This window comes from Gigantopelta aegis, chromosome 7, assembly GCF_016097555.1.
Source record: "Gigantopelta aegis isolate Gae_Host chromosome 7, Gae_host_genome, whole genome shotgun sequence".
NCBI classification, from domain to species: Eukaryota; Metazoa; Mollusca; class Gastropoda; order Neomphalida; family Peltospiridae; genus Gigantopelta; species Gigantopelta aegis.
In genome coordinates, this window is record NC_054705.1 from 12,215,121 (window position 1) to 12,242,123 (window position 27,003).

The 27,003-nt window shown below is 39.4% G+C and overlaps 2 protein-coding genes across 2 annotated transcripts; one reads left to right on the forward strand and one right to left on the reverse strand.

Moving 5' to 3' along the window:
* Positions 1-1,497: 1,497 nt before the first annotated feature.
* LOC121377083 (mitochondrial import inner membrane translocase subunit Tim29-like) lies at positions 1,498-3,534 on the reverse strand. The gene is given in 3 exon segments (XM_041504949.1): positions 1,498-2,041; positions 2,043-2,862; positions 3,438-3,534. Coding segments are annotated over 2 exon segments (597 nt in total). The 5' UTR covers positions 2,430-2,862; positions 3,438-3,534; the 3' UTR covers positions 1,498-1,831.
* A 183-nt stretch (positions 3,535-3,717) lies between these two features.
* LOC121377082 (60S ribosomal export protein NMD3-like) lies at positions 3,718-26,705 on the forward strand. Its single transcript, XM_041504948.1, has 15 exons — positions 3,718-3,876; positions 5,049-5,183; positions 7,423-7,516; positions 13,918-13,998; positions 15,010-15,138; positions 15,850-15,940; positions 17,443-17,521; positions 17,939-18,035; positions 18,207-18,324; positions 21,100-21,242; positions 22,510-22,625; positions 23,709-23,781; positions 24,593-24,699; positions 24,866-24,936; positions 25,639-26,705. The coding sequence occupies exons 1-15, from the start codon at positions 3,836-3,838 to the stop codon at positions 25,776-25,778; spliced, it is 1,515 nt and encodes a 504-aa protein (XP_041360882.1). The 5' UTR covers positions 3,718-3,835; the 3' UTR covers positions 25,779-26,705.
* Positions 26,706-27,003: the final 298 nt, after the last annotated feature.

Sequence of the window (27,003 nt, forward strand, 5' to 3'; positions counted from 1 at the left end):
GGGTCTGTCCCTTTAAGAGATAAAAGCAAAAGTCCGTGATATTTTAACGGGGAAATACCGTCCTAAAATAGACTAGAGCTTGTCTCAATAACCATTATTTCTCAGACGAACGTGCGTTTTCAGAATTATGAAAAACGCATTTTGGGGTATTACAATAACCTGGTTGACTAGAACCACTTCAAGTGTTCGAAAATTAATATTCTAAATAATAGAATGCAAGTACATATGTACTTCTAATTTAAATAATAAAAAAACGGCTCTAATAGTGAAAATACGTTTCAGTGTTTAAAAACTAGGGTCTGTCACTTTAATGGCGGTTCTAGAACATACTGTACCTCGGGTGGGCGCTATACCATGCTGGAGAAAAACCCTCAAATTCGGGCAAAAATTATATAAATATTCGGACAAAATGTGCATTTTCAAAATCAGTTATACTCCATGTAAAAATGTGTAGTGATTCGTTTGCAACCCCATATAGTTGTTTATGCTAATATGAATAAATGTTGTTATCCAGATTCGGGCATTAACGTTTAATTTGGGCAAATACCAACCTGCCCCCACCCTTCCCCCCCCCCCCCCCCCCCCCACACACACACACACACTAAATGAGTCTATGCTGCAGGATCCGTGTAACCTGGGCTCGGGTGATACCAAGGTAGCTCATCTTCCAGCAAGCATGGAGCACGCCCTGTCAAGGTTAAAGTTAAAATTTGTTCTGTTTAACACCACCGGAGAAAATTAATTAATTTAGTGATCACCAGCTATTGGATGTCAAACATTTGGTATTCTTGACGAATAAAGAAGACACCCACTACACTTTCTCATTAGTAGCAAGGGATCTTTTATATGCAACATTCCCAAGACATGATAGCACATACCACAGCCTTTGATATACCAGTTGTCGTGCCCTGGCTGGATTGAGAAATAGCCCAATGGGCACACCAATGGACAGACAGTGCATCATGGAAGTGTTTTACCACTGGGCTACGTCCCCACCCAACCCTGTCAAGTAGTCCCCTACTGAAATTAAAATACTGTGACTCCTCACCATTCATCTTGTTATCCATGCTTGTTATGTCTAAAACAAAAGATGTCTTTGTCTCTGTGTTAAATGTTTATGGCTTTATTAAAACAAAATACAAAACAAACTCACAATATTACAGGACTTTCCACAACATACACTACATAACAGACCAGGGCCCAATTTCACAAAACATCATAAGCCTAGTTTTGCACGTAAACGTAAATCTACGTCTAAACCACAATTCTTATTACTATTATAGTACAACAAATATAGTTAGAAATACACGTATTTCATTTTCTGTTGTCTTTAAAATACTCCAGCTTCCGTTATGATGTAATTTTCTGCGTGAAATAGACGCCAAACATGTGTAAACGCACAACCAGTATAACTGCTAGTAGCAGACGTAAACTTACGACGTTTAGTGAAATAGGCCCCTGGGGCATTTAGATTATGGTAGCCCCACTCCCATGGCTAGTGATATTCAAAGTTGGGCTAGTAAATAACTACTATTGCCATGCCCAACAGCTAGTGAATTTGGTTTTGATCAAATGTTGCAGTTGTCTATTTTGTAAATATGAATATCCTGACCCCACCCCAAACTCCCAATGTTAATGGTTTTAAGCTTTATCTCCCTGTTTAAGTGACATATCTGATTATTACTATTATTTAGTAAAATTGTATTAACTCTAAGTAAAGTAGGTCTAGTGAATTTTTAATCATGACTAGTAACGGTTTAAAATCACTGATCCCATGGCTAGTGGATTTAAAAACAATTCTAGAAGTCCTGTAGACACAGGTGATAAATGATTATGTCTTTGTTTGTTTCCACTCATCTTCACTGACATCGTACTCTTCCATAGCTCGATCAAGGTAAATCCATCGACCACACACACCGATGTCGACGACCTGTTTGTGAAATTCCGTCCACCTCGGTTTCAGTTGTTTACACTGCGCATCATACAGCTTTACCCACGAGCTGTAGTTCGACCTCCACACGACCCTACACACACCCAAGTTGCAAAAAACGCAGCCTTCCGTCCTTGAGCGAAGACACCACGTCCCTCAAATACTCGTCAGAATATTTGTTTCGAATCAGGTCTCCAATAAGCAGAAGATCATGAGCCTTCTCGATAAGTTCAGCATTGTAGCTGTCGACAGATGGTTTCGTCTTCACCAGCACTCCGAAAGCTCCCAGCAGGCCGAGGTAGATACCCGATTTAATGGGTCGGCTTTTCATGTCTTGTCCAAGATCCACAAACGCCTGCTTGTAGTCGTTTAAGATGTTCAAGAAATAGTTTCCGATTCTTTCCATCCGTCCCCCTTTCAGTCTTTCTAAACTTAAGCATCTTGCCTGCTGTGGTAGTCGAGGCTTTCCCAATTGTAGAATTCTTTTGATGCAAAACATTGTGGCAGATTGAGTGAAATACAATTAGACTATCGTAATAGACTGATTGATGCAGATTTAAAGCATAATGGTAGATTCTGTGATGCAATGTTAAATGATCATGTTAGACTGGGTCTATGGACAAGAATTAAATTACCATGGCAGACTGAGTCCCTGAACAAGTTAGAAATTGAAGACTTATATTAAGTTACGGTAATAATAGAAGGTTCACTGGTAAATGCTTAGAACGATAAACTGGTCACTAAATGTCGACGGGATTTTAATGCTGACTTCTTTTTTCTTCTTTTTTCCAACAAGAATTTTCACTGTGGACTTTTAGTAATGACCAATGTTTTGTTGACTTTCATGTGGACTTTCGATGGTATCTTGTTTTCAGAGTCAATTGCAGACTTGAAATGAACAACCAAGTCTTCAAGGCAGAAACCATAAAACCCTACAATATATTGAACAAAATCATTATGTTAATTTATGATGTAACATATTTGTAAACAATGTTACAGAATGAAAAAAAGTATTGAATGGTGAATATACATACATATGTATACATATTTGTCATCATCTTTTTAAAAAACCAGCTCTGGCAGTAACTTTTACTGACTACTCCATAGTACAGAGTAGGTAATAATTTCTAGATCCAGAAGTGGCAGAAGGAAAAAAATAGACAGAATTATTAGAATTCAAAGAAAATTTAAGAAAAGGAGACACTCAGTGGGGTTTTCCAAAAAAAAAAAAAAAAAAAAAATTAATTACCAAATACAGACCTGGACTGACAGTAAATGACTGATGTCTATCGTCTATCCAATCTATTACAATCAATTCTGGACTATAAAACGGGGTCACAAATATTGTGACGCGCAACAAATGGGGACGGAACACCATTTAATAAACTCTCACTCGACCTCCCATACAAAACATGACAATAACGGGTCAAACGTTTGTCACGTCTCTTTGGAAAATAATTTAAGTTATAAAAAATAACCATCTTAACTTGTTTTAATTTTGACAAACCTGTTTGTTGTTCCTAATTTCTGAACACGTGAAAGTTGGTTGTCTGACAATCCGCGCAAAATTACTTCCCTTGAATATGACTTTGGGGAAACATTTATACATACGCGTCTAAAATAAAATTGAAATCAGTGACAATAATTTTATACTCACAAATTTATCGTTTGTTTTTCAAGCTAACGTGCTATTTATTTGCATGCAAAAGACAAAATTCTTTGTACTTTCAATACGAAATGTAGTCTCTTTTTAAAACGGGTCTCCAACAGTGGAGGAAATTAAGAACACCAGATGAGGGAGATAACTCTAAATACGCTTGTGACGTATGAAGTTGCTCAACACATGGTCAATTAAATTGGTTGTGTATAATAATCAAATTAACATATATACCAACATAGCAAATCATGGAGTATGTGGGTCATGTGTCTGCGTCAACAAATACTATGTAAGTTTTGTTTGTTTTGGTCGCAGTTGGAGACCCACAAAATTTGAAAATGTAAAATGCAGAATTTCCCTACCCCCCCCCCCCCAAAAAAAAGTTTTAAAATTCTCCTGTAGTAGGCTGTACAGCATAAAATACCATATGTTATTTAACGCGGCTCTTTTTAAAACCATCCATATGTTAAAAAAGGCAAATTGTCTTTATCACCCCCACTCCTAATCATGTGTGGGGCACATTAACTCGATACTTTTCTTATACCACACATACTATGGCCCTTCGGACTACCCCATCCCCGAACATATTTTTAAAATATTTTTAGGGATAGTTATATACAATAACTTTTAGAACAGTTTGTTTTATAAAACCAACATAATGTTTATATTTCGTAATCCAATATCGCCAGCCTTTGCCATTTAAAAATTAAACATTTCAGATATTTTGAATTTTTGTGTGAAATGTCCTCCACAAGGGTGATTTGTTGGTGTTTTTGGAGGAAATGTAGCATTATGAGACTAAACGTTTGTTTTATTCCGTAGACATTCAGTTCATTCCATCAAAATACATCCTATGATCTTTATAGGTATTAAAATGCATTGTCACATGTTGAGTGGTTGGAGCACTCGACTACAGTCCTGATGGTCCGGATTCAAATCCAGACTCTAGCACTATGTCGTTTGTGATGTTTAATCCAATATTCAGTTGATATTGATTTAAATCAATACCCAAAGGGGGATACATATGTTGTGCTGATTTTAAGAAACAAAGTGTCAGGATTTTTGTATAGCTCAAGCGAGAGCGAGGGTAATATATGAATGCTAACAATAGTTTCATACATGCCTGTTTTAATTTCTTTATTATCTATATTAACCATAATATTATTTTTATAAATAACAAGGACTGTGTAAGAGCGTTTCAAACATAACTAGTAGGAGATGACAAAATTATATAATTTTAATAAGTAATTGCAATTTTCACATGCACACGGCTAAAACTGGGTAAGTCACATTACGTGATAACGTCAACTCACAAAATTACATAATTGGTCACATGAAATCGTTATGACACACATGTATACATGTATCACACTGGTTATATTGCCCTGTATATCTTGAACTACATGTATGTGTATATTTAATAAAATATATGTGCTGTTTACAAATACATTTCATTTGCAGTCTTTGTTGCCAGTGTGGCACGTCGATCACACCAAACCTGACCAACATGTGTGTTGGTTGCCTACGTACAGAGGTCGACATCACAGAAGGAATACCCAAACAGGCAGTTCTGTATTTCTGTAAGAAGTGTGAAAGGTATATACACATGTATATTGTTTTTAAAGCCTTACGTGGCAGTGTGTTGTTAGTTTAATTACATTGTGAATGCAGGCGAGGGCTTCTAGTTTATGATAGCCCCACTTCCATGGCTAGTCATATTCAGTGTTGGGCTAGTAAATAACTACTATTGCCATGCCAGACAGGGCTTCTAGATTATGGTAGCCCCACTTCCATGGCTAATAATATTCAGTGTTGGGCTAGTAAATAACTACTATTGCCGTGCCAGACAGGGCTTCTAGATTATGGTAGCCCCACTTCCATGGCTAATAATATTCAGTGTTGGGCTAGTAAATAACTACTATTGCCATGCCAGACGGGGCTTCTAGATTATGATAGCCCCACTCCCATGGCTAGTCATATTCAATGTTGGGCTAGTAAATAACTACTATTGCCGTGCCAGACAGGGCTTCTAGATTATGGTAGCCCCACTTCCATGGCTAATAATATTCAGTGTTGGGCTAGTAAATAACTACTATTGCCATGCCAAACAGGGCTTCTAGATTATGATAGCCCCACTCCCATGGCTAGTCATATTCAATGTTGGGCTAGTAAATAACTACTATTGCAATGCCAGACGGGGCTTCTAGATTATGGTAGCCCCACTCCCATTGCTAGTTGTATTCAATGTTAGGCTAGTAAATAACTACTATTGCCGTACCAGACAGGGCTTCTAGATTATGGTAGCCCCACTCCCATGGCTAGTCATATTCAATGTTGGGCTAGTAAATAACTACTATTGCCATGCCAGACAGGGCTTCTAGATTATGATAGCCCCACTCCCATGGCTAATAATATTCAGTGTTGGGCTAGTAAATAACTACTATTGCCATGCCAAACAGGGCTTCTAGATTATGATAGCCCCACTCCCATGGCTAGTCATATTCAATGTTGGGCTAGTAAATAACTACTATTGCAATGCCAGACGGGGCTTCTAGATTATGGTAGCCCCACTCCCATTGCTAGTTGTATTCAATGTTAGGCTAGTAAATAACTACTATTGCCGTGCCAGACAGGGCTTCTAGATTATGGTAGCCCCACTCCCATGGCTAGTCATATTCAATGTTGGGCTAGTAAATAACTACTATTGCCATGCCAGACAGGGCTTCTAGATTATGGTAGCTCCACTCCCATGGCTAGTGATATTCAGTGTTGGGCTAGTAAATAACTTATTGCCATGCCCGATGGCTAGTGAAAAAAACTTGTCAAATGCTGCATTTAAGTCTATTTTGTAAATATGAATATCCTGCCCCCAACCCCACCTAGCTTTTTAGGTAGCATATCTGAATATTACTATTAGTAAAATTATGTTAAGTAAAGTAGGTCTAGTGAATTTTTAATTGTGGCTAGTAAAAAAAAATTAATCACTGATCCCATGGCTAGTGGATTTTTATACAAATTCTAGAAGCTCTGGAATGTGAGGGCTTGCTGACTGTGTACAGCTATAAGTATGACATCATGAAAAGGCTCAGTTTGTGATGTCATTCCAGCACAGACACATAAACTATGATAAAGCTTATTAAAATTTTAATGTCAAGATTTCAGCATATTCATGGTGGTCATTGTCTTAGACAGCAGGATGCAGTTTGAGAAAAGTAGATTGCCAAACAGTCTTCTAATGGAATGGCGAGTGATCACCTCCACGCTCGCCTCCTAACTCACCTAAAAAGATTAATTACCATACAACTGCTTGTGCTACTCAAATAAATGATTCTTTACTTACAAAAATAAGAGAAACATGTTATCAGTGTGTGATTTTGAGGAGGGTCCTGGAGCCTGAGGCTCGCAAAAATCATGTAGGACTCTCTAGATTGGCTAATATACAAGCCCACATCCATGGCTCGTTAAAATTATTTGTACAAATTACATTGATTTTTCGAAATGGCACTGTCATCATATATCTCAAAATCCTGGCAAACCACAGTCTTTTCCTTTGTTTTATGCAAAACATTTAGTGTATCTTCTGTTCTACCGGAAACATGCAGCTAAATGGGTTGTGGCGGGCTTTTTACATTTGCAAACAGGGAGTCTTTATCACTTTTAAATTTTTGAAACCAAAATCGCACACTGATGTTATTATGTTCTCAAAGAGCAAGATTAGAGGGAAGTAGGAGACATAAATAGGTGGATGGAAAAGCAAAATACATATATTCATATAGTGTATATGATATATATGCGTACATATGTATATAATTTGTACTGTTATTGTAATATTCAGATACCTCCAGCCGCCGTCAATGTGGATCTCTGCTCAGCTCGAGTCACGAGAACTTCTTGCTGTGTGTCTCAAGAAACTCAAGGGCATAAATAAGGTGAGTTTCTGCTTTTTTGTGGGGATGTGTTTTAGAGTATTCTCCTGAGGTGCAGAATAAGCTATACGACAAACTCGTGTTTTTACCCCCACCTCAACGCCACATGACTTGAGGAAATGGGTGACATCTAGCTCAGTAAGTAGTGTTTTCGCCTGAGGTGCAGAATAACCCATACAACAAACTCAGGTTTTTACCCCCACCTCAACGCCACATGACTTGAGGAAATGGGTAACATCTAGCTCAGTAAGTAGTGTTTTCGCCTGAGGTGCAGAATAACCCATACAACAAACTCAGGTTTTTACCTCCACCTCAACGCCACATGACTTGAGGAAATGGGTGACATCTAGCTCAGTAAGTAGTGTTTTCGCCTGAGGTGCAGAATAACCCATACAACAAACTCAGGTTTTTACCCCCACCTCAACGCCACATGACTTGAGGAAATGGGTGACATCTAGCTCAGTAAGTAGTGTTTTCGCCTGAGGTGCAGAATAACCCATACAATAAACTCAGGTTTTTACCCCCACCTCAACGCCACATGACTTGAGGAAATGGGTGACATCTAGCTCAGTAAGTAGTGTTTTCGCCTGAGGTGCAGAATAACCCATACAATAAACTCAGGTTTTTACCTCCACCTCAACGCCACATGACTTGAGGAAATGGGTGACATCTAGCTCAGTAAGTAGTGTTTTCGCCTGAGGTGCAGAATAACCCATACAATAAACTCAGGTTTTTACCTCCACCTCAACGCCACATGACTTGAGGAAATGGGTGACATCTAGCTCAGTAAGTAGTGTTTTCGCCTGAGGTGCAGAATAACCCATACAATAAACTCAGGTTTTTACCTCCACCTCAACGCCACATGACTTGAGGAAATGGGTGACATCTAGCTCAGTAAGTAGTGTTTTCGCCTGAGGTGCAGAATAACCCATACAATAAACTCAGGTTTTTACCTCCACCTCAACGCCACATGACTTGAGGAAATGGGTGACATCTAGCTCAGTAAGTAGTGTTTTCGCCTGAGGTGCAGAATAACCCATACAATAAACTCAGGTTTTTACCTCCACCTCAACGCCACATGACTTGAGGAAATGGGTGACATCTAGCTCAGTAAGTAGTGTTTTCGCCTGAGGTGCAGAATAACCCATACAATAAACTCAGGTTTTTACCTCCACCTCAACGCCACATGACTTGAGGAAATGGGTGACATCTAGCTCAGTAAGTAGTGTTTTCGCCTGAGGTGCAGAATAACCCATACAATAAACTCAGGTTTTTACCCCCACCTCAACGCCACATGACTTGAGGAAATGGGTGACATCTAGCTCAGTAAGTAGTGTTTTCGCCTGAGGTGCAGAATAACCCATACAATAAACTCAGGTTTTTACCCCCACCTCAACGCCACATGACTTGAGGAAATGGGTAACATCTAGCTCAGTAAGTAGTGTTTTCGCCTGAGGTGCAGAATAACCCATACAATAAACTCAGGTTTTTACCTCCACCTCAACGCCACATGACTTGAGGAAATGGGTGACATCTAGCTCAGTAAGTAGTGTTTTCGCCTGAGGTGCAGAATAACCCATACAATAAACTCAGGTTTTTACCTCCACCTCAACGCCACATGACTTGAGGAAATGGGTGACATCTAGCTCAGTAAGTAGTAAGTAGTGTTTTCGTTTTTACCTCCACCTTTTCGCCTGAGGTGCAGAATAACCCATACAATAAACTCAGGTTTTTACCCCCACCTCAACGCCACATGACTTGAGGAAATGGGTGACATCTAGCTCAGTAAGTAGTGTTTTCGCCTGAGGTGCAGAATAACCCATACAACAAACTCAGGTTTTTACCCCCACCTCAACGCCACATGACTTGAGGAAATGGGTGACATCTAGCTCAGTAAGTAGTGTTTTCGCCTGAGGTGCAGAATAACCCATACAATAAACTCAGGTTTTTACCCCCACCTCAACGCCACATGACTTGAGGAAATGGGTAACATCTAGCTCAGTAAGTAGTGTTTTCGCCTGAGGTGCAGAATAACCCATACAATAAACTCAGGTTTTTACCTCCACCTCAACGCCACATGACTTGAGGAAATGGGTGACATCTAGCTCAGTAAGTAGTGTTTTCGCCTGAGGTGCAGAATCAGGTTTTTACCCCCACCTCAACGCCACATGACAACATCTAGCTCAGTAAGTAGTGTTTTCGCCTGAGGTGCAGAATAACCCACAAGAAACTCAGGTTTTTACCTCCACCTCAACGCCACATGACTTGAGGAAATGGGTGACATCTAGCTCAGTAAGTAGTGTTTTCGCCTGAGGTGCAGAATAACCCATACAATAAACTCAGGTTTTTACCTCCACCTCAACGCCACATGACTTGAGGAAATGGGTGACATCTAGCTCAGTAAGTAGTGTTTTCGCCTGAGGTGCAGAATAACCCATACAATAAACTCAGGTTTTTACCTCCACCTCAACGCCACATGACTTGAGGAAATGGGTGACATCTAGCTCAGTAAGTAGTGTTTTCGCCTGAGGTGCAGAATAACCCATACAATAAACTCAGGTTTTTACCTCCACCTCAACGCCACATGACTTGAGGAAATGGGTGACATCTAGCTCAGTAAGTAGTGTTTTCGCCTGAGGTGCAGAATAACCCATACAATAAACTCAGGTTTTTACCCCCACCTCAACGCCACATGACTTGAGGAAATGGGTGACATCTAGATCAGTAAGTAGTGTTTTCGCCTGAGGTGCAGAATAACCCATACAATAAACTCAGGTTTTTACCCCCACCTCAACGCCACATGACTTGAGGAAATGGGTGACATCTAGCTCAGTAAGTAGTGTTTTCGCCTGAGGTGCAGAATAACCCATACAATAAACTCAGGTTTTTACCTCCACCTCAACGCCACATGACTTGAGGAAATGGGTAACATCTAGCTCAGTAAGTAGTGTTTTCGCCTGAGGTGCAGAATAACCCATACAATAAACTCAGGTTTTTACCTCCACCTCAACGCCACATGACTTGAGGAAATGGGTGACATCTAGCTCAGTAAGTAGTGTTTTCGCCTGAGGTGCAGAATAACCCATACAATAAACTCGTGTTTTTACCTCCACCTCAACGCCACATGACTTGAGGAAATGGGTGACATCTAGCTCAGTAAGTAGTGTTTTCGCCTGAGGTGCAGAATAACCCATACAATAAACTCAGGTTTTTACCTCCACCTCAACGCCACATGACTTGAGGAAATGGGTGACATCTAGCTCAGTAAGTAGTGTTTTCGCCTGAGGTGCAGAATAACCCATACAATAAACTCAGGTTTTTACCTCCACCTCAACGCCACATGACTTGAGGAAATGGGTGACATCTAGCTCAGTAAGTAGTGTTTTCGCCTGAGGTGCAGAATAACCCATACAATAAACTCAGGTTTTTACCCCCACCTCAACGCCACATGACTTGAGGAAATGGGTGACATCTAGCTCAGTAAGTAGTGTTTTCGCCTGAGGTGCAGAATAACCCATACAATAAACTCAGGTTTTTACCTCCACCTCAACGCCACATGACTTGAGGAAATGGGTGACATCTAGCTCAGTAAGTAGTGTTTTCGCCTGAGGTGCAGAATAACCCATACAATAAACTCAGGTTTTTACCTCCACCTCAACGCCACATGACTTGAGGAAATGGGTGACATCTAGCTCAGTAAGTAGTGTTTTCGCCTGAGGTGCAGAATAACCCATACAACAAACTCAGGTTTTTACCCCCACCTCAACGCCACATGACTTGAGGAAATGGGTGACATCTAGATCAGTAAGTAGTGTTTTCGCCTGAGGTGCAGAATAACCCATACAATAAACTCAGGTTTTTACCTCCACCTCAACGCCACATGACTTGAGGAAATGGGTGACATCTAGCTCAGTAAGTAGTGTTTTCGCCTGAGGTGCAGAATAACCCATACAATAAACTCAGGTTTTTACCCCCACCTCAACGCCACATGACTTGAGGAAATGGGTGACATCTAGCTCAGTAAGTAGTGTTTTCGCCTGAGGTGCAGAATAACCCATACAATAAACTCAGGTTTTTACCCCCACCTCAACGCCACATGACTTGAGGAAATGGGTAACATCTAGCTCAGTAAGTAGTGTTTTCGCCTGAGGTGCAGAATAACCCATACAATAAACTCAGGTTTTTACCTCCACCTCAACGCCACATGACTTGAGGAAATGGGTGACATCTAGCTCAGTAAGTAGTGTTTTCGCCTGAGGTGCAGAATAACCCATACAATAAACTCAGGTTTTTACCTCCACCTCAACGCCACATGACTTGAGGAAATGGGTGACATCTAGCTCAGTAAGTAGTGTTTTCGCCTGAGGTGCAGAATAACCCATACAATAAACTCAGGTTTTTACCTCCACCTCAACGCCACATGACTTGAGGAAATGGGTGACATCTAGCTCAGTAAGTAGTGTTTTCGCCTGAGGTGCAGAATAACCCATACAATAAACTCAGGTTTTTACCTCCACCTCAACGCCACATGACTTGAGGAAATGGGTGACATCTAGCTCAGTAAGTAGTGTTTTCGCCTGAGGTGCAGAATAACCCATACAATAAACTCAGGTTTTTACCTCCACCTCAACGCCACATGACTTGAGGAAATGGGTGACATCTAGCTCAGTAAGTAGTGTTTTCGCCTGAGGTGCAGAATAACCCATACAATAAACTCAGGTTTTTACCTCCACCTCAACGCCACATGACTTGAGGAAATGGGTGACATCTAGATCAGTAAGTAGTGTTTTCGCCTGAGGTGCAGAATAACCCATACAATAAACTCAGGTTTTTACCTCCACCTCAACGCCACATGACTTGAGGAAATGGGTGACATCTAGATCAGTAAGTAGTGTTTTCGCCTGAGGTGCAGAATAACCCATACAATAAACTCAGGTTTTTACCTCCACCTCAACGCCACATGACTTGAGGAAATGGGTAACATCTAGATCAGTAAGTAGTGTGCAGAATTTCGCCTGATCAGTAAGTAGTGTTATCGCCTGAGGTGCAGGTTTTTAATAACCCATACAATGGGTAAACTCAGGTGTTTTACCTCCACCTCAGGTTTTTACCTCCACCTCAATGCCACATGACTTGAGGAAATGGGTGACATCTAGATCAGTAAGTAGTGTTTTCGCCTGAGGTGCAGAATAACCCATACAATAAACTCAGGTTTTTACCTCCACCTCAACGCCACATGACTTGAGGAAATGGGTGACATCTAGCTCAGTAAGTAGTGTTTTCGCCTGAACTGCTTTGGTCATGGCATCGAACCCCATTAGTAGACTGCTTCTCAAATTGGGTTTTATCTAGTCCCAACCAGTGCCAAGTGAGTGCTCCACAACTGGTTTATCAAAGGCTGTGGTATGTGCTGTCCTGACTGGAAAAATACATGCAAAAGATCCCTTGCTGCTGATGGAATAATGTAGAGGGTTTTCTATAAGACAGTGTGTCAGAATTATCAGATATTTGACATTCAGTAACCGATGATTAATAAATCAATATGCTTTAGTGGTACTCGTTAAAGGGACATACCCAAGTTTCAAACCATAAAAAAATAACACTAAGATTAGTTAATCTACAAACCTGAAACATATTTGGATAAAGTTACAGTCGAGTGAAACACGAGTCTGTGACTTTGAAAATGGTGAAAACCCCTCTAAAAACGGACAAAAACACGACTTCGTAACTGTTTCTTCTCAGACGCACGTGCGTTTTAAAACATGTGAAATGCATTTTGTGATATTAAAACCACCAGGATGACCAAAAAACACTTCGAATATACGAAATTGATAATCTAAACCATAAAATCTAAGAAAAGTATGATTTCAGTTATCCAAAACGGCTCTAATAGTCTAACATATACCTTAGTGTTTAAAAACTAGGGTATGTACCTTTAAACAATACAAACTTCTTTTAGTAAAGTGAATGTAAAAGATCCCTTTTTGCATCCTGCCTTTTCGTTAGTCATGATATAAGTGGTGGTATGTTGCCTAGCTAGCTCTGTGTCACTCTCTCTCTCTCTCTCTCTCTCTCTCTCTCTCTCTCTCTCTCTCTCTCTCTCTCTCTCTCTCTCTCTCTCTCTCTCTCTCTCTCTCTCTCTCTCTCTCTCTCTCTTTTCTATTTCTCTCTCTCTCTCTCTCTCTCGGCCTAGTGTCAAAAATAACCATATGTTACAAACCAAATCAAAATATTACTATTTGTTTCTTTCTATTGTTATTTGTTGCTATAGTGATCAAGGCTCAAAATTATTTGTACTTTTGGTGAAATTGATTAATTACCAGAAAACATATTGTGCCTTTTGAGTGGCTTTTGCTTCCTGTCAATTTGATGTCATGGTGACAGTTTTAAATTCTTTTTTTCAGGTTCAGTTGATTGATGCTGGGTTTGTGTGGACAGAGCCTCACTCCCAGAGAATCAAGGTCAAGCTAACCATCCAGAAAGAGGTAAGGAATTTGTTTCTTCATTCAGTAAGAATATTTTAATTTTGTCAATTATTTCTGAAATGTTCAATAAAACGCAGTGCAGTCAGTTATTTGTAGCACTAATTGTACTGTGTTTTATTAATAAATTTTGTATTTCTGTGTTGATCATTATTTACCTTTGTTTGACACCCAATAACCAATGTGTTGTCGGACTGGAGTTTTTGTTAAATATGCAGTTCGGTTGTGGAAATGATCACATTAAAAACACGACAAACACATTTTGAATTGACTTGATTTTCTGTTAAAAGATATGTTAGAAAAATAAGGCACATTGCCACTGATAGAAACTTATTTCTCCACTAGTTCCTTCCTGGTACATCAAAGGTTGTGGTATGTGCTATCATGTCTGTGGGATGGTGCATATAAAAGATCCCTTGCTACTAATCGAAAAAAAGTAGCCCATAAAGTTGTGACAGCAGGTTTCATCTCTCAATATCTGTGTGGTCCATAACCATATGTTTAACACCATATTACCGTAAATAAAATGTGTTGAGTGCATCATTAAATAAAACATTTCCTTCCTTCCTTCGATTAGCCGATGATTTCACTAGTTTCTTGGCAAAATCACCTGTTAGAGATTCCCGGGGCGGGACGTAACAGAGTGGTAAAGTGCTTGTTTGACATGCTGTCAGTCTAGGATCGATCCTCGTCAGTGGGCCCATTTGGCTATTTCTGATTCCAGCCAGTGTGCCACGACTGGTATATCAAAGGCTGTGGTGTGTGTTGTCCTGTCTGTGGGATGGTGCATATAAAAGATCCCTTGCTACTAATGGAAAAATGTAGCAGGTACAGGGAGGGACAATGTTAGTATTTATTTTTATTTTTCACCATCAACATAATCATCTTCTTCATTCAACACTAATAAAAGTAACATATTTTTTGTCTTCTTTTCAAAACTAACTGTCTTTGACTGGCAAAGTATTAAATATTTCACTCCCTGTCTGAAGTTGACTGTATTACCTGTGTTTACAGGTGATGAACAGTGCAGTGCTACAGCAGGTGTTTATCGTCGAGTTCACCGTAACCAACCACATGTGTGACGACTGTCACCGCGTGGAAGCCAAGGACTACTGGAAGGCTGTCGTACAGATTCGACAGAAGGTATGCAGGATGAGGGGAGAGCAGGGCATGGATGGGGGGGAGAACGGTATGAATGAGGGGAGAAGGGCATGGATGGGGGAGAGCAGGACATGGATGGGTTGGGGGAGAGCAGGATATGTATGAGGGGTGGTTGAGAGCAGGACATGAGTAGGAGGTGCGGTGGAGAGGGCATGGCTCAACCTACATTTTAGCCACCTCTCTGTGAAAGTTACAAGCTCTTCTTCCAATTCCAAAACACAAAAATAAAAAATCTCCAACTGGAATAAACTTGGGTATTTTTGTTATTAGTCGATATAATTGCTTGGATGCATTGTGCAAAACTTAACCTGACCTCTGACAAAGTACAGAACCCTAGAGATTAAGGTCTAATTCACTAAACTCTCACAACCGTGTGATCTCACAGTCTAATGCAAGAAGACTTGCAAAGATGATGCAATGGTGCATAAGATATCTTAAAGAGAGCTTTGTGAATAAGGCCCCAGGTTAAGTATTATGAAAAAAAGAAAATGATTTTTTTTTTTCACGTAGTTGGGGGTTTGACCTAAACCCAAATCGATTACTAGCAATTTGGTGAATCTGATCAAAAAATCTGTAGACAAAATTAAGATTTCTTAAAGCATGGTATTATTTGATTTTCACGTTAGTTTTGTTTGATGTTAAATTAAATTAGTTGTGTAATGATAGTTCCCGATGTTATTTTATTGCCTTCAGACGAGTCACAAGAAGACGTTCTTCTACCTGGAGCAGCTGATTCTCAAACACAAGGCTCACCTGAACACCGTCAACATCAAACCTGTCCACGGTGAGTCGTTTAGAACTAAAAATGTTTTTTAACAAGCATTCAGGCTCGTAGGAATGGGGATGCAGGGCTAGCTCTGGTGCAGAAGAACATTTCGCCAAATTGTCTACTAAACTTCAAAAATGTCAGAAACGCAGTTATTTGCTAACAAAATATCAATTATTACATGAAATTAATTCGCCAAATTAAAATAAAATTCGCTAATTGTTTTTGAAATTCGCAGTTGGTGAATTTGGTGAGTGCCAGAGCTAGCCCTGGGATGGGGGCTGTGCCCTAACTTGAGGACAAAAATATATGTTTCTTTTTCTTACTTACTATATAAACAAAGATAAAAATGTGGACCCCTCATAGAGATTGTGCCTCCCTCAGTCTAGGGGCGGGATATAGCTTGATGTGCGGTCGGTCCAGGATCGATCCCCGTCAGTGAACCCATTGGGCTATTTCTTTTTCCAGCCAGTGCTCCACAACTGGTGTAACAAAGGCTGTGGTATTAACTATCCTGCCTGTAGGATGGTGCATATAAAAGATCCCTAGCTGCTAATCGAAAAGAGTAGCCTATGAAGTGGCGACAGTGGGTTTCCTCTCAATATATGTGTGATCCTTAACTATATGTCTGACGCCATATAATCGTAAATAAAATGTGTTGAGTGCGTCATTAAAAAACCATTTCCTTCCTTCCCTCAGTCTAAATATTATTTCTATAACCGTGTGCATTATGAAGACAGCTCGTAGAGGGCTATTCAACAATTTCCTAACATATACACATGTCCTTTGATGGGGTTTGAACTTCACAGCCCTGAGAATCGGACGTTGTTGGCAGCAATAAAAATGCTGTGGTACCCTACCTGATCTACCACTGCCCCCTTCCCACACATTTAATTTTTTTTAGAAGGAACATTTTGCCAGAGTTAATGCTTGCCATGCCCCCCCCCCCCCCCCCCCCCCCCTCCCCCTTATAAAATTCAACCTGTGTTCTTAAAAGCAAGTACAATGATTTCATTTGCATAACCCATTTCTTATTTTAAAGCATTGAGTTGTGAAATTGTTTCCATGTAATTAGATACACAAAATTTCGCTTATCAGAGGCCTGTTTTAAGTATGAATAATTAAATTTCCATTTCATTCATTACAATATAACGTCATCCCATTGGTCCATACATAGCAATGGGAGTATGTTCAATTCTTGATAAACGAAAATATTACGTCGTCATATCTGATGACGTCATTTTATATGTGCAAGTCGTCTTTGAGTGTTATTATTTATGGACCAAAGTATGACCTTTTAGGATTTTTATTAGCAAGTATAATTCAAATTTATTTATAATTATTGTGTGTTATTTATTTTACATTCATCTGGGTATGAAAAAAAAATCATCTGCAAACTTGTGTGAGAATGATTCACACAGTTTGTGGATGATGATTTATTTTTTCATACCCCGATAAAATATAAAAGAAATAACCGACAATCCTTAAATAATAATCTTTACTGATGTTTGTTTTTCCAGAGGGAATAGATTTCTACTACTCTCAGCCTCAAGATGCCAGGAAGCTGGTCGACTTTCTCACCGCGGCGGTTCCATGCAGGTACTATTTTCTTGACAACATATGTTTATTTCATATATGATTTTTATTGAAATAAAAAGGCAAGGTATAGGGTAGGTTTTTTTTCTGATGGTGGCAATGACATCAACGTTATCATTTAGATCAGTTTCTCACATTTTTTAACCATTTTCATTTACTATGTTTGAAATTATTTTTACAAATATTTAATATTCACATGTTGAGTGCAAATTATTTCTAAATAACTTACTGTAAACCATAAAAAGAAGTACTTTAGTTGAAGCATTAAAATGTTTGAAGTGGATTTTACTTATTATTTTTATTATTATTTCATTAAAAGAAATATAATATAAAATTAAAATTTTAAACTGGGATATTTTAGGTTGCAATTTTGCCGTACTATTTTCTAATTTGCTAATCCTGTTTAATATTTATTTTCAGATATCAGACTGCAAAGGAATTGGTATCTCATGATCCACATAACAACACGTACAACTACAAAAACACTTTCTCTGTGGAGATTGTTCCAATATGCAAGGTAATTCTGTAAAATGTATACACTTTTAAGAAACAACCATGACCACAATCATTAAAAATCTGACTCCGAGGACATGGAGAAACCCTGTTGCAAAATCCATTTACCCCAAATTTTCTGCATGGTTACTTAAGAAAAATAAAAATGTTTTAATGTCTTAAATTTTATTTTCAGGATAATGTTGTCTGCATGCCAAAGAAACTAGCACAGTCACTAGGCAACATAAACCCGATCTGTGTCTGTTACCAGGTGACACAAGCGGTACGCCTCATCGATCCAAACACTCTGCAGAGTAAGTTGTCACAGTGATTGTAAGTCTGCTCATCACTAACCACTAACCGCCCATTGGGCTATTTCTCATTCCAGCCAGTGCACCACAACTGGTATATCAAAGGCCGTGGCATGTACTACCCTGTCTGTGGGATGGTGGATATAAAAAATACCTTGCGGCTAATCGAAAAGAGTTAGCCCATGAAGTGGCGACAGCGGGTTTCCTCTCTCAATAACTGTGTGGTCCGTAACCATATATCTGACACCATATAACCATAAATAAAATGTGTTGAGTGCGTCGTTAAATAAAACATTTCCTTCCTTCACTAACCAATAACCAACTAACCCACTGTCCTGGACAGACAGCCTAGACAGCCGAGGTATGTGTGCCCAGGACATTGTGCTTGAACCTTAATTGGATATAAGCATGAAAATAAGTCGAAATGAAATGAAAGTGTTCATCCATGACACATCAGTTTCAGCCTTTAGAATTTTGAAAAATGAGAAATGGAATTAATTTTTTTTGGAACTAAAAAACCATTGGGTCTGAATTAAATGCACTTGTCTAGCCAGGATTTTATATTAGAGGTGGGGGGGGGTGGGGTGGTGGGGTGGTAATCACATTGTCTATGAGTCATATTATGTGGCAAAAAAGAAAATATGTAATGTGGTGGGGAGGGGGAAGAGGTGTGATTGGAGGGGGTCATTGGCGCCAAGTTCCCCTTCTAGCAATGCTAGTGTCTAACTGTAAAATGATTGGTACACCACAGCCTGTGGTGTGTACTATTCTGTCTACGAGAAAGTGCCTATAAAAGATCCCTTGTTGCTTTTCAGTAAGATTAGCCCATGCAGCGATAGCACCTTTTCTGTTACATCCATTCACCAAATATTGTAATAATCTTAGGTTACACATCTAATAGAAGGAAAATAGTTTATTTAACGACGCACTCAACACATTTTATTTACGGTTATATGGCGACAGACATATGGTTACGGACCTTAGGTTAGTCATCTAATAGCTACACTGTTTTGAGTGTGTTGATTTTATTGAAAATTGTTTTGTTTAACGACACCACTAGAGCACATTAATTTATTAATCATCGGCCATTGGATTTCAAACATATGGTAAATTTGACATATAGTCTTAGAGGGGAAACCTACATTTTTCCATTAGTAGCAAGGGATCTTTTATATGCACTATCCTACAGACTATATAACACATACCATGGCCAGTTGTGATGCACTGGCTGGAAAGATTTAATTGAGGTCAGGGACATAGCCAGGTGGTATAGTGTTCACTTGATGTGCAATCGGTCTAGAATCCATACCCGTCAGCAGGCACATCAGGCTTATTCTTGCCTGGTATATCACTGGTATACTATATACCATAACTGGTATACTATATACCATAACTGGTATACTATATACCATAACTGGCATATCAAAGGCTGTGGTATGTGCTATCCTGCTCACTTGATGTGCAATCGGTCTAGAGTCCATACCCGTCAGCAGGCACATCAGGCTTATTCTTGCCTGGTATATCACTGGTATACTATATACCATAACTGGTATACTATATACCATAACTGGTATACTATATACCATAACTGGCATATCAAAGGCTGTGGTATGTGCTATCTTGCTCACTTGATGTGCAATCGGTCTAGAGTCGATACCCGTCGGCAGGCACACCAGGCTTTTTCTTACCTGGTATATCACTGGTATACTATATACCATAACTGGTATATCAAAGGCTGTGGTATGTGCTATCCTGTCTGTGAGATGGTGCATATAAAAGATCCCTTGCTGCTAATCGAAAGAGTAGCCCATGAAGTGGCGACAGCAGGTTTCCTCTCTCAATATCTGTGTGGTTCTTAACTCATTTAGCTCAGTCGGTTGAGTGCTTGTTTGAGGTGCTTGCGTCGCAGGATCGAACCACCTTGGTGGATCCATTCCCCTGATGGGTGTTTTTCTCGTTCCAACCAGTGCACGAATATTGTCATTACCATAATATTTTAACTGTTCAAAGGCCGTGGTTTGTGCTTTCTTGTCTGTGGGAAAGTGTATTTAAAAGATCCCTTGCTGCATGAGGAAAAATGTAGCGGGTTTCATCTGATGACTATGAGTCAGAATTACCAAATGTTTAACATCCAATAGCTGATGAGTAATAAATCAATGTGCTCTTGTTGTGTCGTTAAAGAAAACAAACTTTAACTTGTAACTTTAGTTTTAACTGTAGTTTTTAGTGTGCTGAGGTGTCATTAAACAAATATTCCTATCTTTTCTCTGTAATGATGTGCTGCAAATACTGAACACAGAGAAAGCGTCTGTTCTCATGTTACATTTTTTTTGTTTTAACAATTTATAGTGGTCATTTGTAGTAGAGAATAATTTATGTTCTAATCACTACGATGTAAAAATTTGTAGTACCTACAAAAGTCATTTCAATTTTGTGGTTCACATTTAATATATATATATAAATTGATTCTACTACAAACATAGCACCATGCGAACACTACTCGGTGTTAGTACCAGAAAGAAATTATTGGTTATGGTGCTATGGAATTGAATGTAACCACAGTCAACAGGGGGTATGGGGGACCTCCCACAGAGAGAAATGGGTTAAGTTTAGGGTTAGGGTTTAGGAAATCATACATTAATAATAAGAGTAATTAATTTTGTCTAAAGATTAATTAAAAAACCCCAAAAACATCTGGGTATGGCGCCATATCCGTTTTACCCTCTGGCAGAAATCCTGCAGTACTCAAGGAACATGAGTTTTAATATTTCATTACAGTTGCCGAAGTGAGTGGTACGACATTCTGGCGCTATCCGTTCCTGTCGCTGTGCGAGCCGAAACAGCTGATCGAATACATGGTGATGCAGATTGAGATTATCTCTGAGAAGGATCGACCACACAGAATACCCGTGTCTAACAAGGTACTGAAATAAACACACTTAATACATAATAGGTGGGTTTTAGCTCAGCGATAGAGTCAGCACTCGAAACAGCTGATCGAATACATGGTGATGCAGATTGAGATTATCCCTGAGAAGGATCGACCACACAGAATACCCTTGTTTAACAAGGTACTGAAATAAACACACTTAATACATAATAGGTAGGTTTTAGCTCAGCGATAGAGTCAGCACTCGAAACAGCTGATCGAATACATGGTGATGCAGATTGAGATTATCCCTGAGAAGGATCGACCACACAGAATACCCGTGTCTAACAAGGTATTGAAATAAACACACTGAATACAAAATGGGTGGGATGTAACTCCACGGTAGAGTCAGCGCTTGAAACAAGCTGATTGAGAACATGGTTGGCCAATGTGTGGGGGTCAGGTCAGGTCATAGGGCTTTACGTGCACATTCAGAGCAAGCTGTTGTAGTGCACGCCTGCCCTGGGCATAAGAGTCGGCCTTGGCCAGTTCCTCTGTCCAGGACAGGAAAGGTGGGGATGAGAAGGAAGAGGGACCACCTGTACTGGCAGGTGTAAGGAAACACCAGCAGCCCGACCGTGGTCGGTAACAGGCGGGGATTAGGTAGTGGTGCTATGGAATTTTGAAGGAGCCAAAAAATGCCAAAGATAAAAGGTGCGCAATTTTGATTAAAGAAATTTGTCATAATTTTGAGCGGTTGGTGGGTGTCACGGATGAGTGGTTTTATAAAAAACCAAAACAAATTCAGCCCGCATTGGCCGATGTGTAGGTGTCGCGGATCGGTGATTTTATAAAATATTTGATTATTTCAGCGCCTGTTGGCCGATGTGTGGATGTTGCAGATGAGTGATTTTATCAAATATTTAATTATTTTAGCACCTGTTGTCTGATGTATGGGTGTCACGGATGAGTGATTTTATAAAATATTTTATTATTTCAGCACGTGTTATCCAATGTGTGGGTGTCACGGATGAGTGATTTTGTAAAATATTTGATTATTTCAGCACGTGTTGTCTGATGTGTGGGTGTCATGGATGAGTGATTTTATCAAATATTTGATTATTTCAACTTGTGTCATCTGATGTATGGATGTCATGGATGAGTGATTTTATAAAATATTTTATTATTTCAGCAGGTGTTGTCTGATGTGTGGGTGTCATGGATGAGTGATTTTATCAAATATTTCATTATTCAGCACCAGTTGTCTGATGTGTGGGTGTCATGGATGAGTGATTTTATCAAATATTTTATTATTTCAGCACGTGTTGGCCGATGTGTGGGTGTCGCGGATGAGTGATCTTGGGGTCAATGAACTACAGTTCTTCACTCGCACACATCTAGGTCACCTCCTCAACGTTGGTGATTCTGTCTTAGGGTAAGTCATTATGGTCTTTTCTTATATTAGGCTCAGACTGCCAACTGCCAGCAATAAGTTGGCCAATGTTTTGCTGTCATGACTTCGACGACTGTCCAGTTGCTAGTCTGAGTGCTCTAACAACTCCATTCTCATCGTCAAACCCATTAGTTGTTAATCTGAGCACACCAGTCTTAAGATTTGGAGAAATTACTAGGCAACCGTCAGTTTGGCCAACTTTCTACTGGCAGTTGGTAGTTTAAGCCAAGCATTACACATCTAAGTGTAATTCAGCTGTGTGAGAAATTCCTGTCTTGGTTGTGCGGATAGAAGTTGGCTATAGAATTGATTCTCTTTGGTTTGCTCATTTAGAAATAATACATATACATAAACAACATACAGCAGAATCTCGTTGAATCGAACTTGGAAGGGTCAAATACACCACAATGCAGAAACAAAAATGAAGTCCCGAGTTACACTTACACGTTGTTGACTGATTGGTTCGGTCGAACTACCTGATGGGTTGAACATTGTCTCGAGCACCATCGGGGTTCAAAACACTTTGACTTCTATACAAAATTTTAAGATATACTTAACTTGATTTTATATATTGTATTATACTTCCTCCCCACAGCTCCTTACACTGTGGTTTTACATGAGTCTATATAAATATGTTCATGTACTTACCATTTGTGACGCCCAATGGCCGATATGTATTTTTGTGCTGGGGTGTCGTTAAACAAACATTCATTCATTCATTCATACCATCAGGGTTCAAGACAGTGGTATTCAACTGTATATTAAATAACAACTATACGGCTGTATTGCTATACAGAATTCTCTATGTTTACATAACATTTAGTACAATTTGTAAGCTCAAACAAAAGGGAATGCTCCAATTAAATAGAAACACATTTGTGTAGATCCTTTGTGTGACAAACACATTGTGCCTCAGGCTAGCATTCTTTAGTTTAAGTTGATGTATTTCTTTTGCTGGGGTGTCGTTGAACATCTTTCTGTTCTGTTCGGTTCTGTTCTGTTCTGTTCTTTAGTTTAAATTTGTCAAATGTTATATCATTAAAATGTTTGTTTTTCATTTGTCAGGTTTGATTTTGTGAATGCCAATCTAAATAATTGGGAAATGGATGTCATCAAATCGGACAAGGTTCCGGACGTGGTAGGTACACCAGATGCCAGTTGTTCAAACACTATTTCGCCGTAACTGGTGGTTAACAGAAATGTTCAAAATTCAGGGATTGAATCAGAACAAATAGTAATTAAACACATACTGTTGAAACCTGTTTTAGAACAATCGAATAATCAAATCTAAAGTTTATTTTGTATTTGTGCAACAATACTTTAAGTATGCATTGAACAGATATGCCCAGATGTTTTCATCATGAGATATATACAATCATGCAAGTGTCTAGTGTTCGAGATTAAAATTTTTGGCTAGTATCCCAGTTGGATACTAACATTTCAAAATCTGGTATCCCACCTGAGAATTTAGTATTATATGGCATCCCGGTGGGATACTGGGTTCTTGAAATCTGGTATCCCCGGGATACCGTTAATCTCGAACACTGGTGTCCAACTGACTCACAACTGTTATTTCTACTCGACAAATTATGGACTGAAATTTTCATTCAGAAGTTATTTGGACTTAATATTATTTTACTGTAGTGGGTGTTTTTTAAGTTCAACTAAATATGCTAAATTTTATATAAAACAATTTCAGGTTTCCTGACTTCAGAACCAAGCGAGTTAAGTTAAAGTTCAGAAATAAAACTCCGTTTTAGATCACTTTCTTGAACTTTGAGACAGCTACTGTGCTATTTGGTAGACTGCAACTTAAATATAGTTGTATTTTTCTGTTGTAAAGGCAGATTTTTCATTTCTTTTCACTGCAAATTCTGGTTTAAAAAAATGCTGTTTTGTATTTGATAGAATTACACATTTGTGAAAATATTTTTGTTTCTTTACTTCAGATTCTGGTGAAGAAAATATTTGACAGACAGAACAGAATCCGCAAGAGAAAGTGGCGACTTCGTCATCTGCAAGATAATGCTGCCTTGGAAACGGAAAGTGATACCAGGTTAGAAAAAAATTGGTGAACTTTGTTTTGGAGGTAGAATGTGTGTAGAGTAACATGGTTGTTCCATGGAAGTTTTTTAAATTTTTATGCTGAAACTGAGCATATTTTCTTTGTGTTAATGTGTTGTGTTGGTCAAAGTTTGTATTTGTTGTTCTGTGTGTTTCAGAGACTATCATGATTTCCTGGAAGACCTTGAAGAAGATCCAGCATACCGACAGAACGTCAATGTTTACAAAGGTAGGTTAGACAGAATGTCAATGTTTACAAAGGTAGGTTAGACAGAACATCAATGTTTACAAAGGTAGCTTAGACAGAACATCAATGTTTACAAAGGTAGGTTAGACAGAATGTCAAGTGTTTACAAAGGTAGCTTAGAAAGAACATCAATGTTTACAAAGGTAGGTTAGACAGAACGTCAAGTGTTTACAAAGGTAGGTTAGAACATCAGTGTTTACAAAGGTACATTAGACAGAACGTCGGTGTTTACAAAGGTTAGACAGAACGTCAAGTGTTTACAATGTAGGTTAGACAGAATGTTAATGTTTACAAAGGTAGGTTAGACAGAACGTCAATGTTTACAAAGGTAGGTTAGACAGAATGTCAAGTGTTTACAAAGGTAGGTTAGACAGAACGTCAGTGTTTACAAAGGTACGTTGGACAGAACGTCAAGTGTTTACAAAGGTAGGTTAGACAGAACGGCAAGTGTTTACAAAGGTAGGTTAGACAGAACATCAATGTTTACAAAGGTAGGTTAGACAGAACATCAATGTTTACAAAGGTAGGTTAGACAGAACATCAATGTTTACAAAGGTAGGTTAGACAGAACATCAAGTGTTTACAAAGGTAGGTTAGACAGAACGTCAAATGTTTACAAACAACATTGAAAGGTAAAAGGAATAAGAGACAATCGTTAAATGGTTTTGATGTGTATTATTTCAGATCACCAGAAGATTCAGGTGGAGGCCGACGACACAACAGACGATGAGTCAGCGCCTCAGATCAGTCTGCAGGAGATGCTGGACGACCTTCACATTGGAGGCGATGCCACGGGGGGTGAAGGAGCACCAATGACCGATTGATTGGTCTATCATTGGTGACGACGCTACAGGGAGCGAAGGAGGACCAATGACCAGTTGATTGGTCTATCATTGTTGGTGGCAGGGATTGAAAATAAATATTCTGTAAAATAAAGACTTGGGTGTGTAGTTGTTATGTCAAGGGTTCTTAATGTAAAGGTATTTCTTTTCAACTTAACTTAACCTGTCACCAATGTTCTGACAAGTTTATTGAAATTGGAAATAACATTGATAAGAGGTCAGGTTGATGTGACTGGATGTGACCAGTCTATTGAAATGGGGAGGGGGGTGATACCATTGGTGAGAGGTCAGATTGAGATGTTCGGACCAGTCTATTGAAATGGGGAGGGGGATACCATTGGTCAGAGGTCAGATTGAGATGTTCGGACCAGTCTATTAAAATGGGGAGGGGGGATACCATTAATGAAGGTCAGATTGAGATGTTCGGACCAGTCTATTGAAATGGGGAGGGGGGATACCATTGGTACTAGGTCAGATTGAGATGTTCGTCTATTAAAATGGGGGGGGAGGGGGGGAATACCATTGGTGAGAGGTCAGGATGAGATGTTCAGACCAGTCTATTGAAATAGGGGGAAATACCATTTATGAGAGGTCAAGTTAAATATTCATGATAAGAGAAAACAATCCACGTTTTGTACACTACAATTATAGCGTTGTTAAAAATATAATAATGATGACAATTTCAAGATTTCTTATGCATGTACATATATATATACATATTTAAAACATTACTGTTCTATATTTTTTCAGTCATTATAACTATAATTTAATTCATAGGGTGTGGGGCTGTATTTTTTTATTGTTTGAGTATTAACTCTGATCGTGATTATCTGGAAATTGAAAATTTATGAAACGGAGATGTTTTGTAACTGGCAGATTCAGGTGGGACATGCCCCCCACCCACCCCCAGAAAATATCCAAGTGCCCTCTTTTTTGCCCTCTTAATAGTTTTTCCCTTTGGGATGCCCTTTTGACAAGTTGGTCGTGTACCCTTTCCCCCATTAGTCCCCCCCCCCCCCCCCCCCCCAAAATATTTGCTGGATGCACCCCTGCACTGGACACTGCAAAACAGCAGGGCTGTAGCTAGTGGGGGAGGGGGACAGTTGCGCGCGCGCGCGCCCCCCCCCCCCCCCCCCCCCCGAAAACAATCCGGAACAGTCATTATATTATTACTGGGGAAGGACCTATAGTTAATTACTATGATCCA

Bases quoted from the DNA above. Each gene is read 5' to 3' on its own strand.
- LOC121377082 (XM_041504948.1), top strand. From the start codon at position 3,836: ATGGAGTATGTGGGTCATGTGTCTGCGTCAACAAATACTAT. The intron at 3,877-5,048 runs GTAAGTTTTGTT...TTTCATTTGCAG, and splicing joins TCTGCGTCAACAAATACTAT to TCTTTGTTGCCAGTGTGGCA. The intron at 18,036-18,206 runs GTAATTCTGTAA...TTTTATTTTCAG, and splicing joins AGATTGTTCCAATATGCAAG to GATAATGTTGTCTGCATGCC.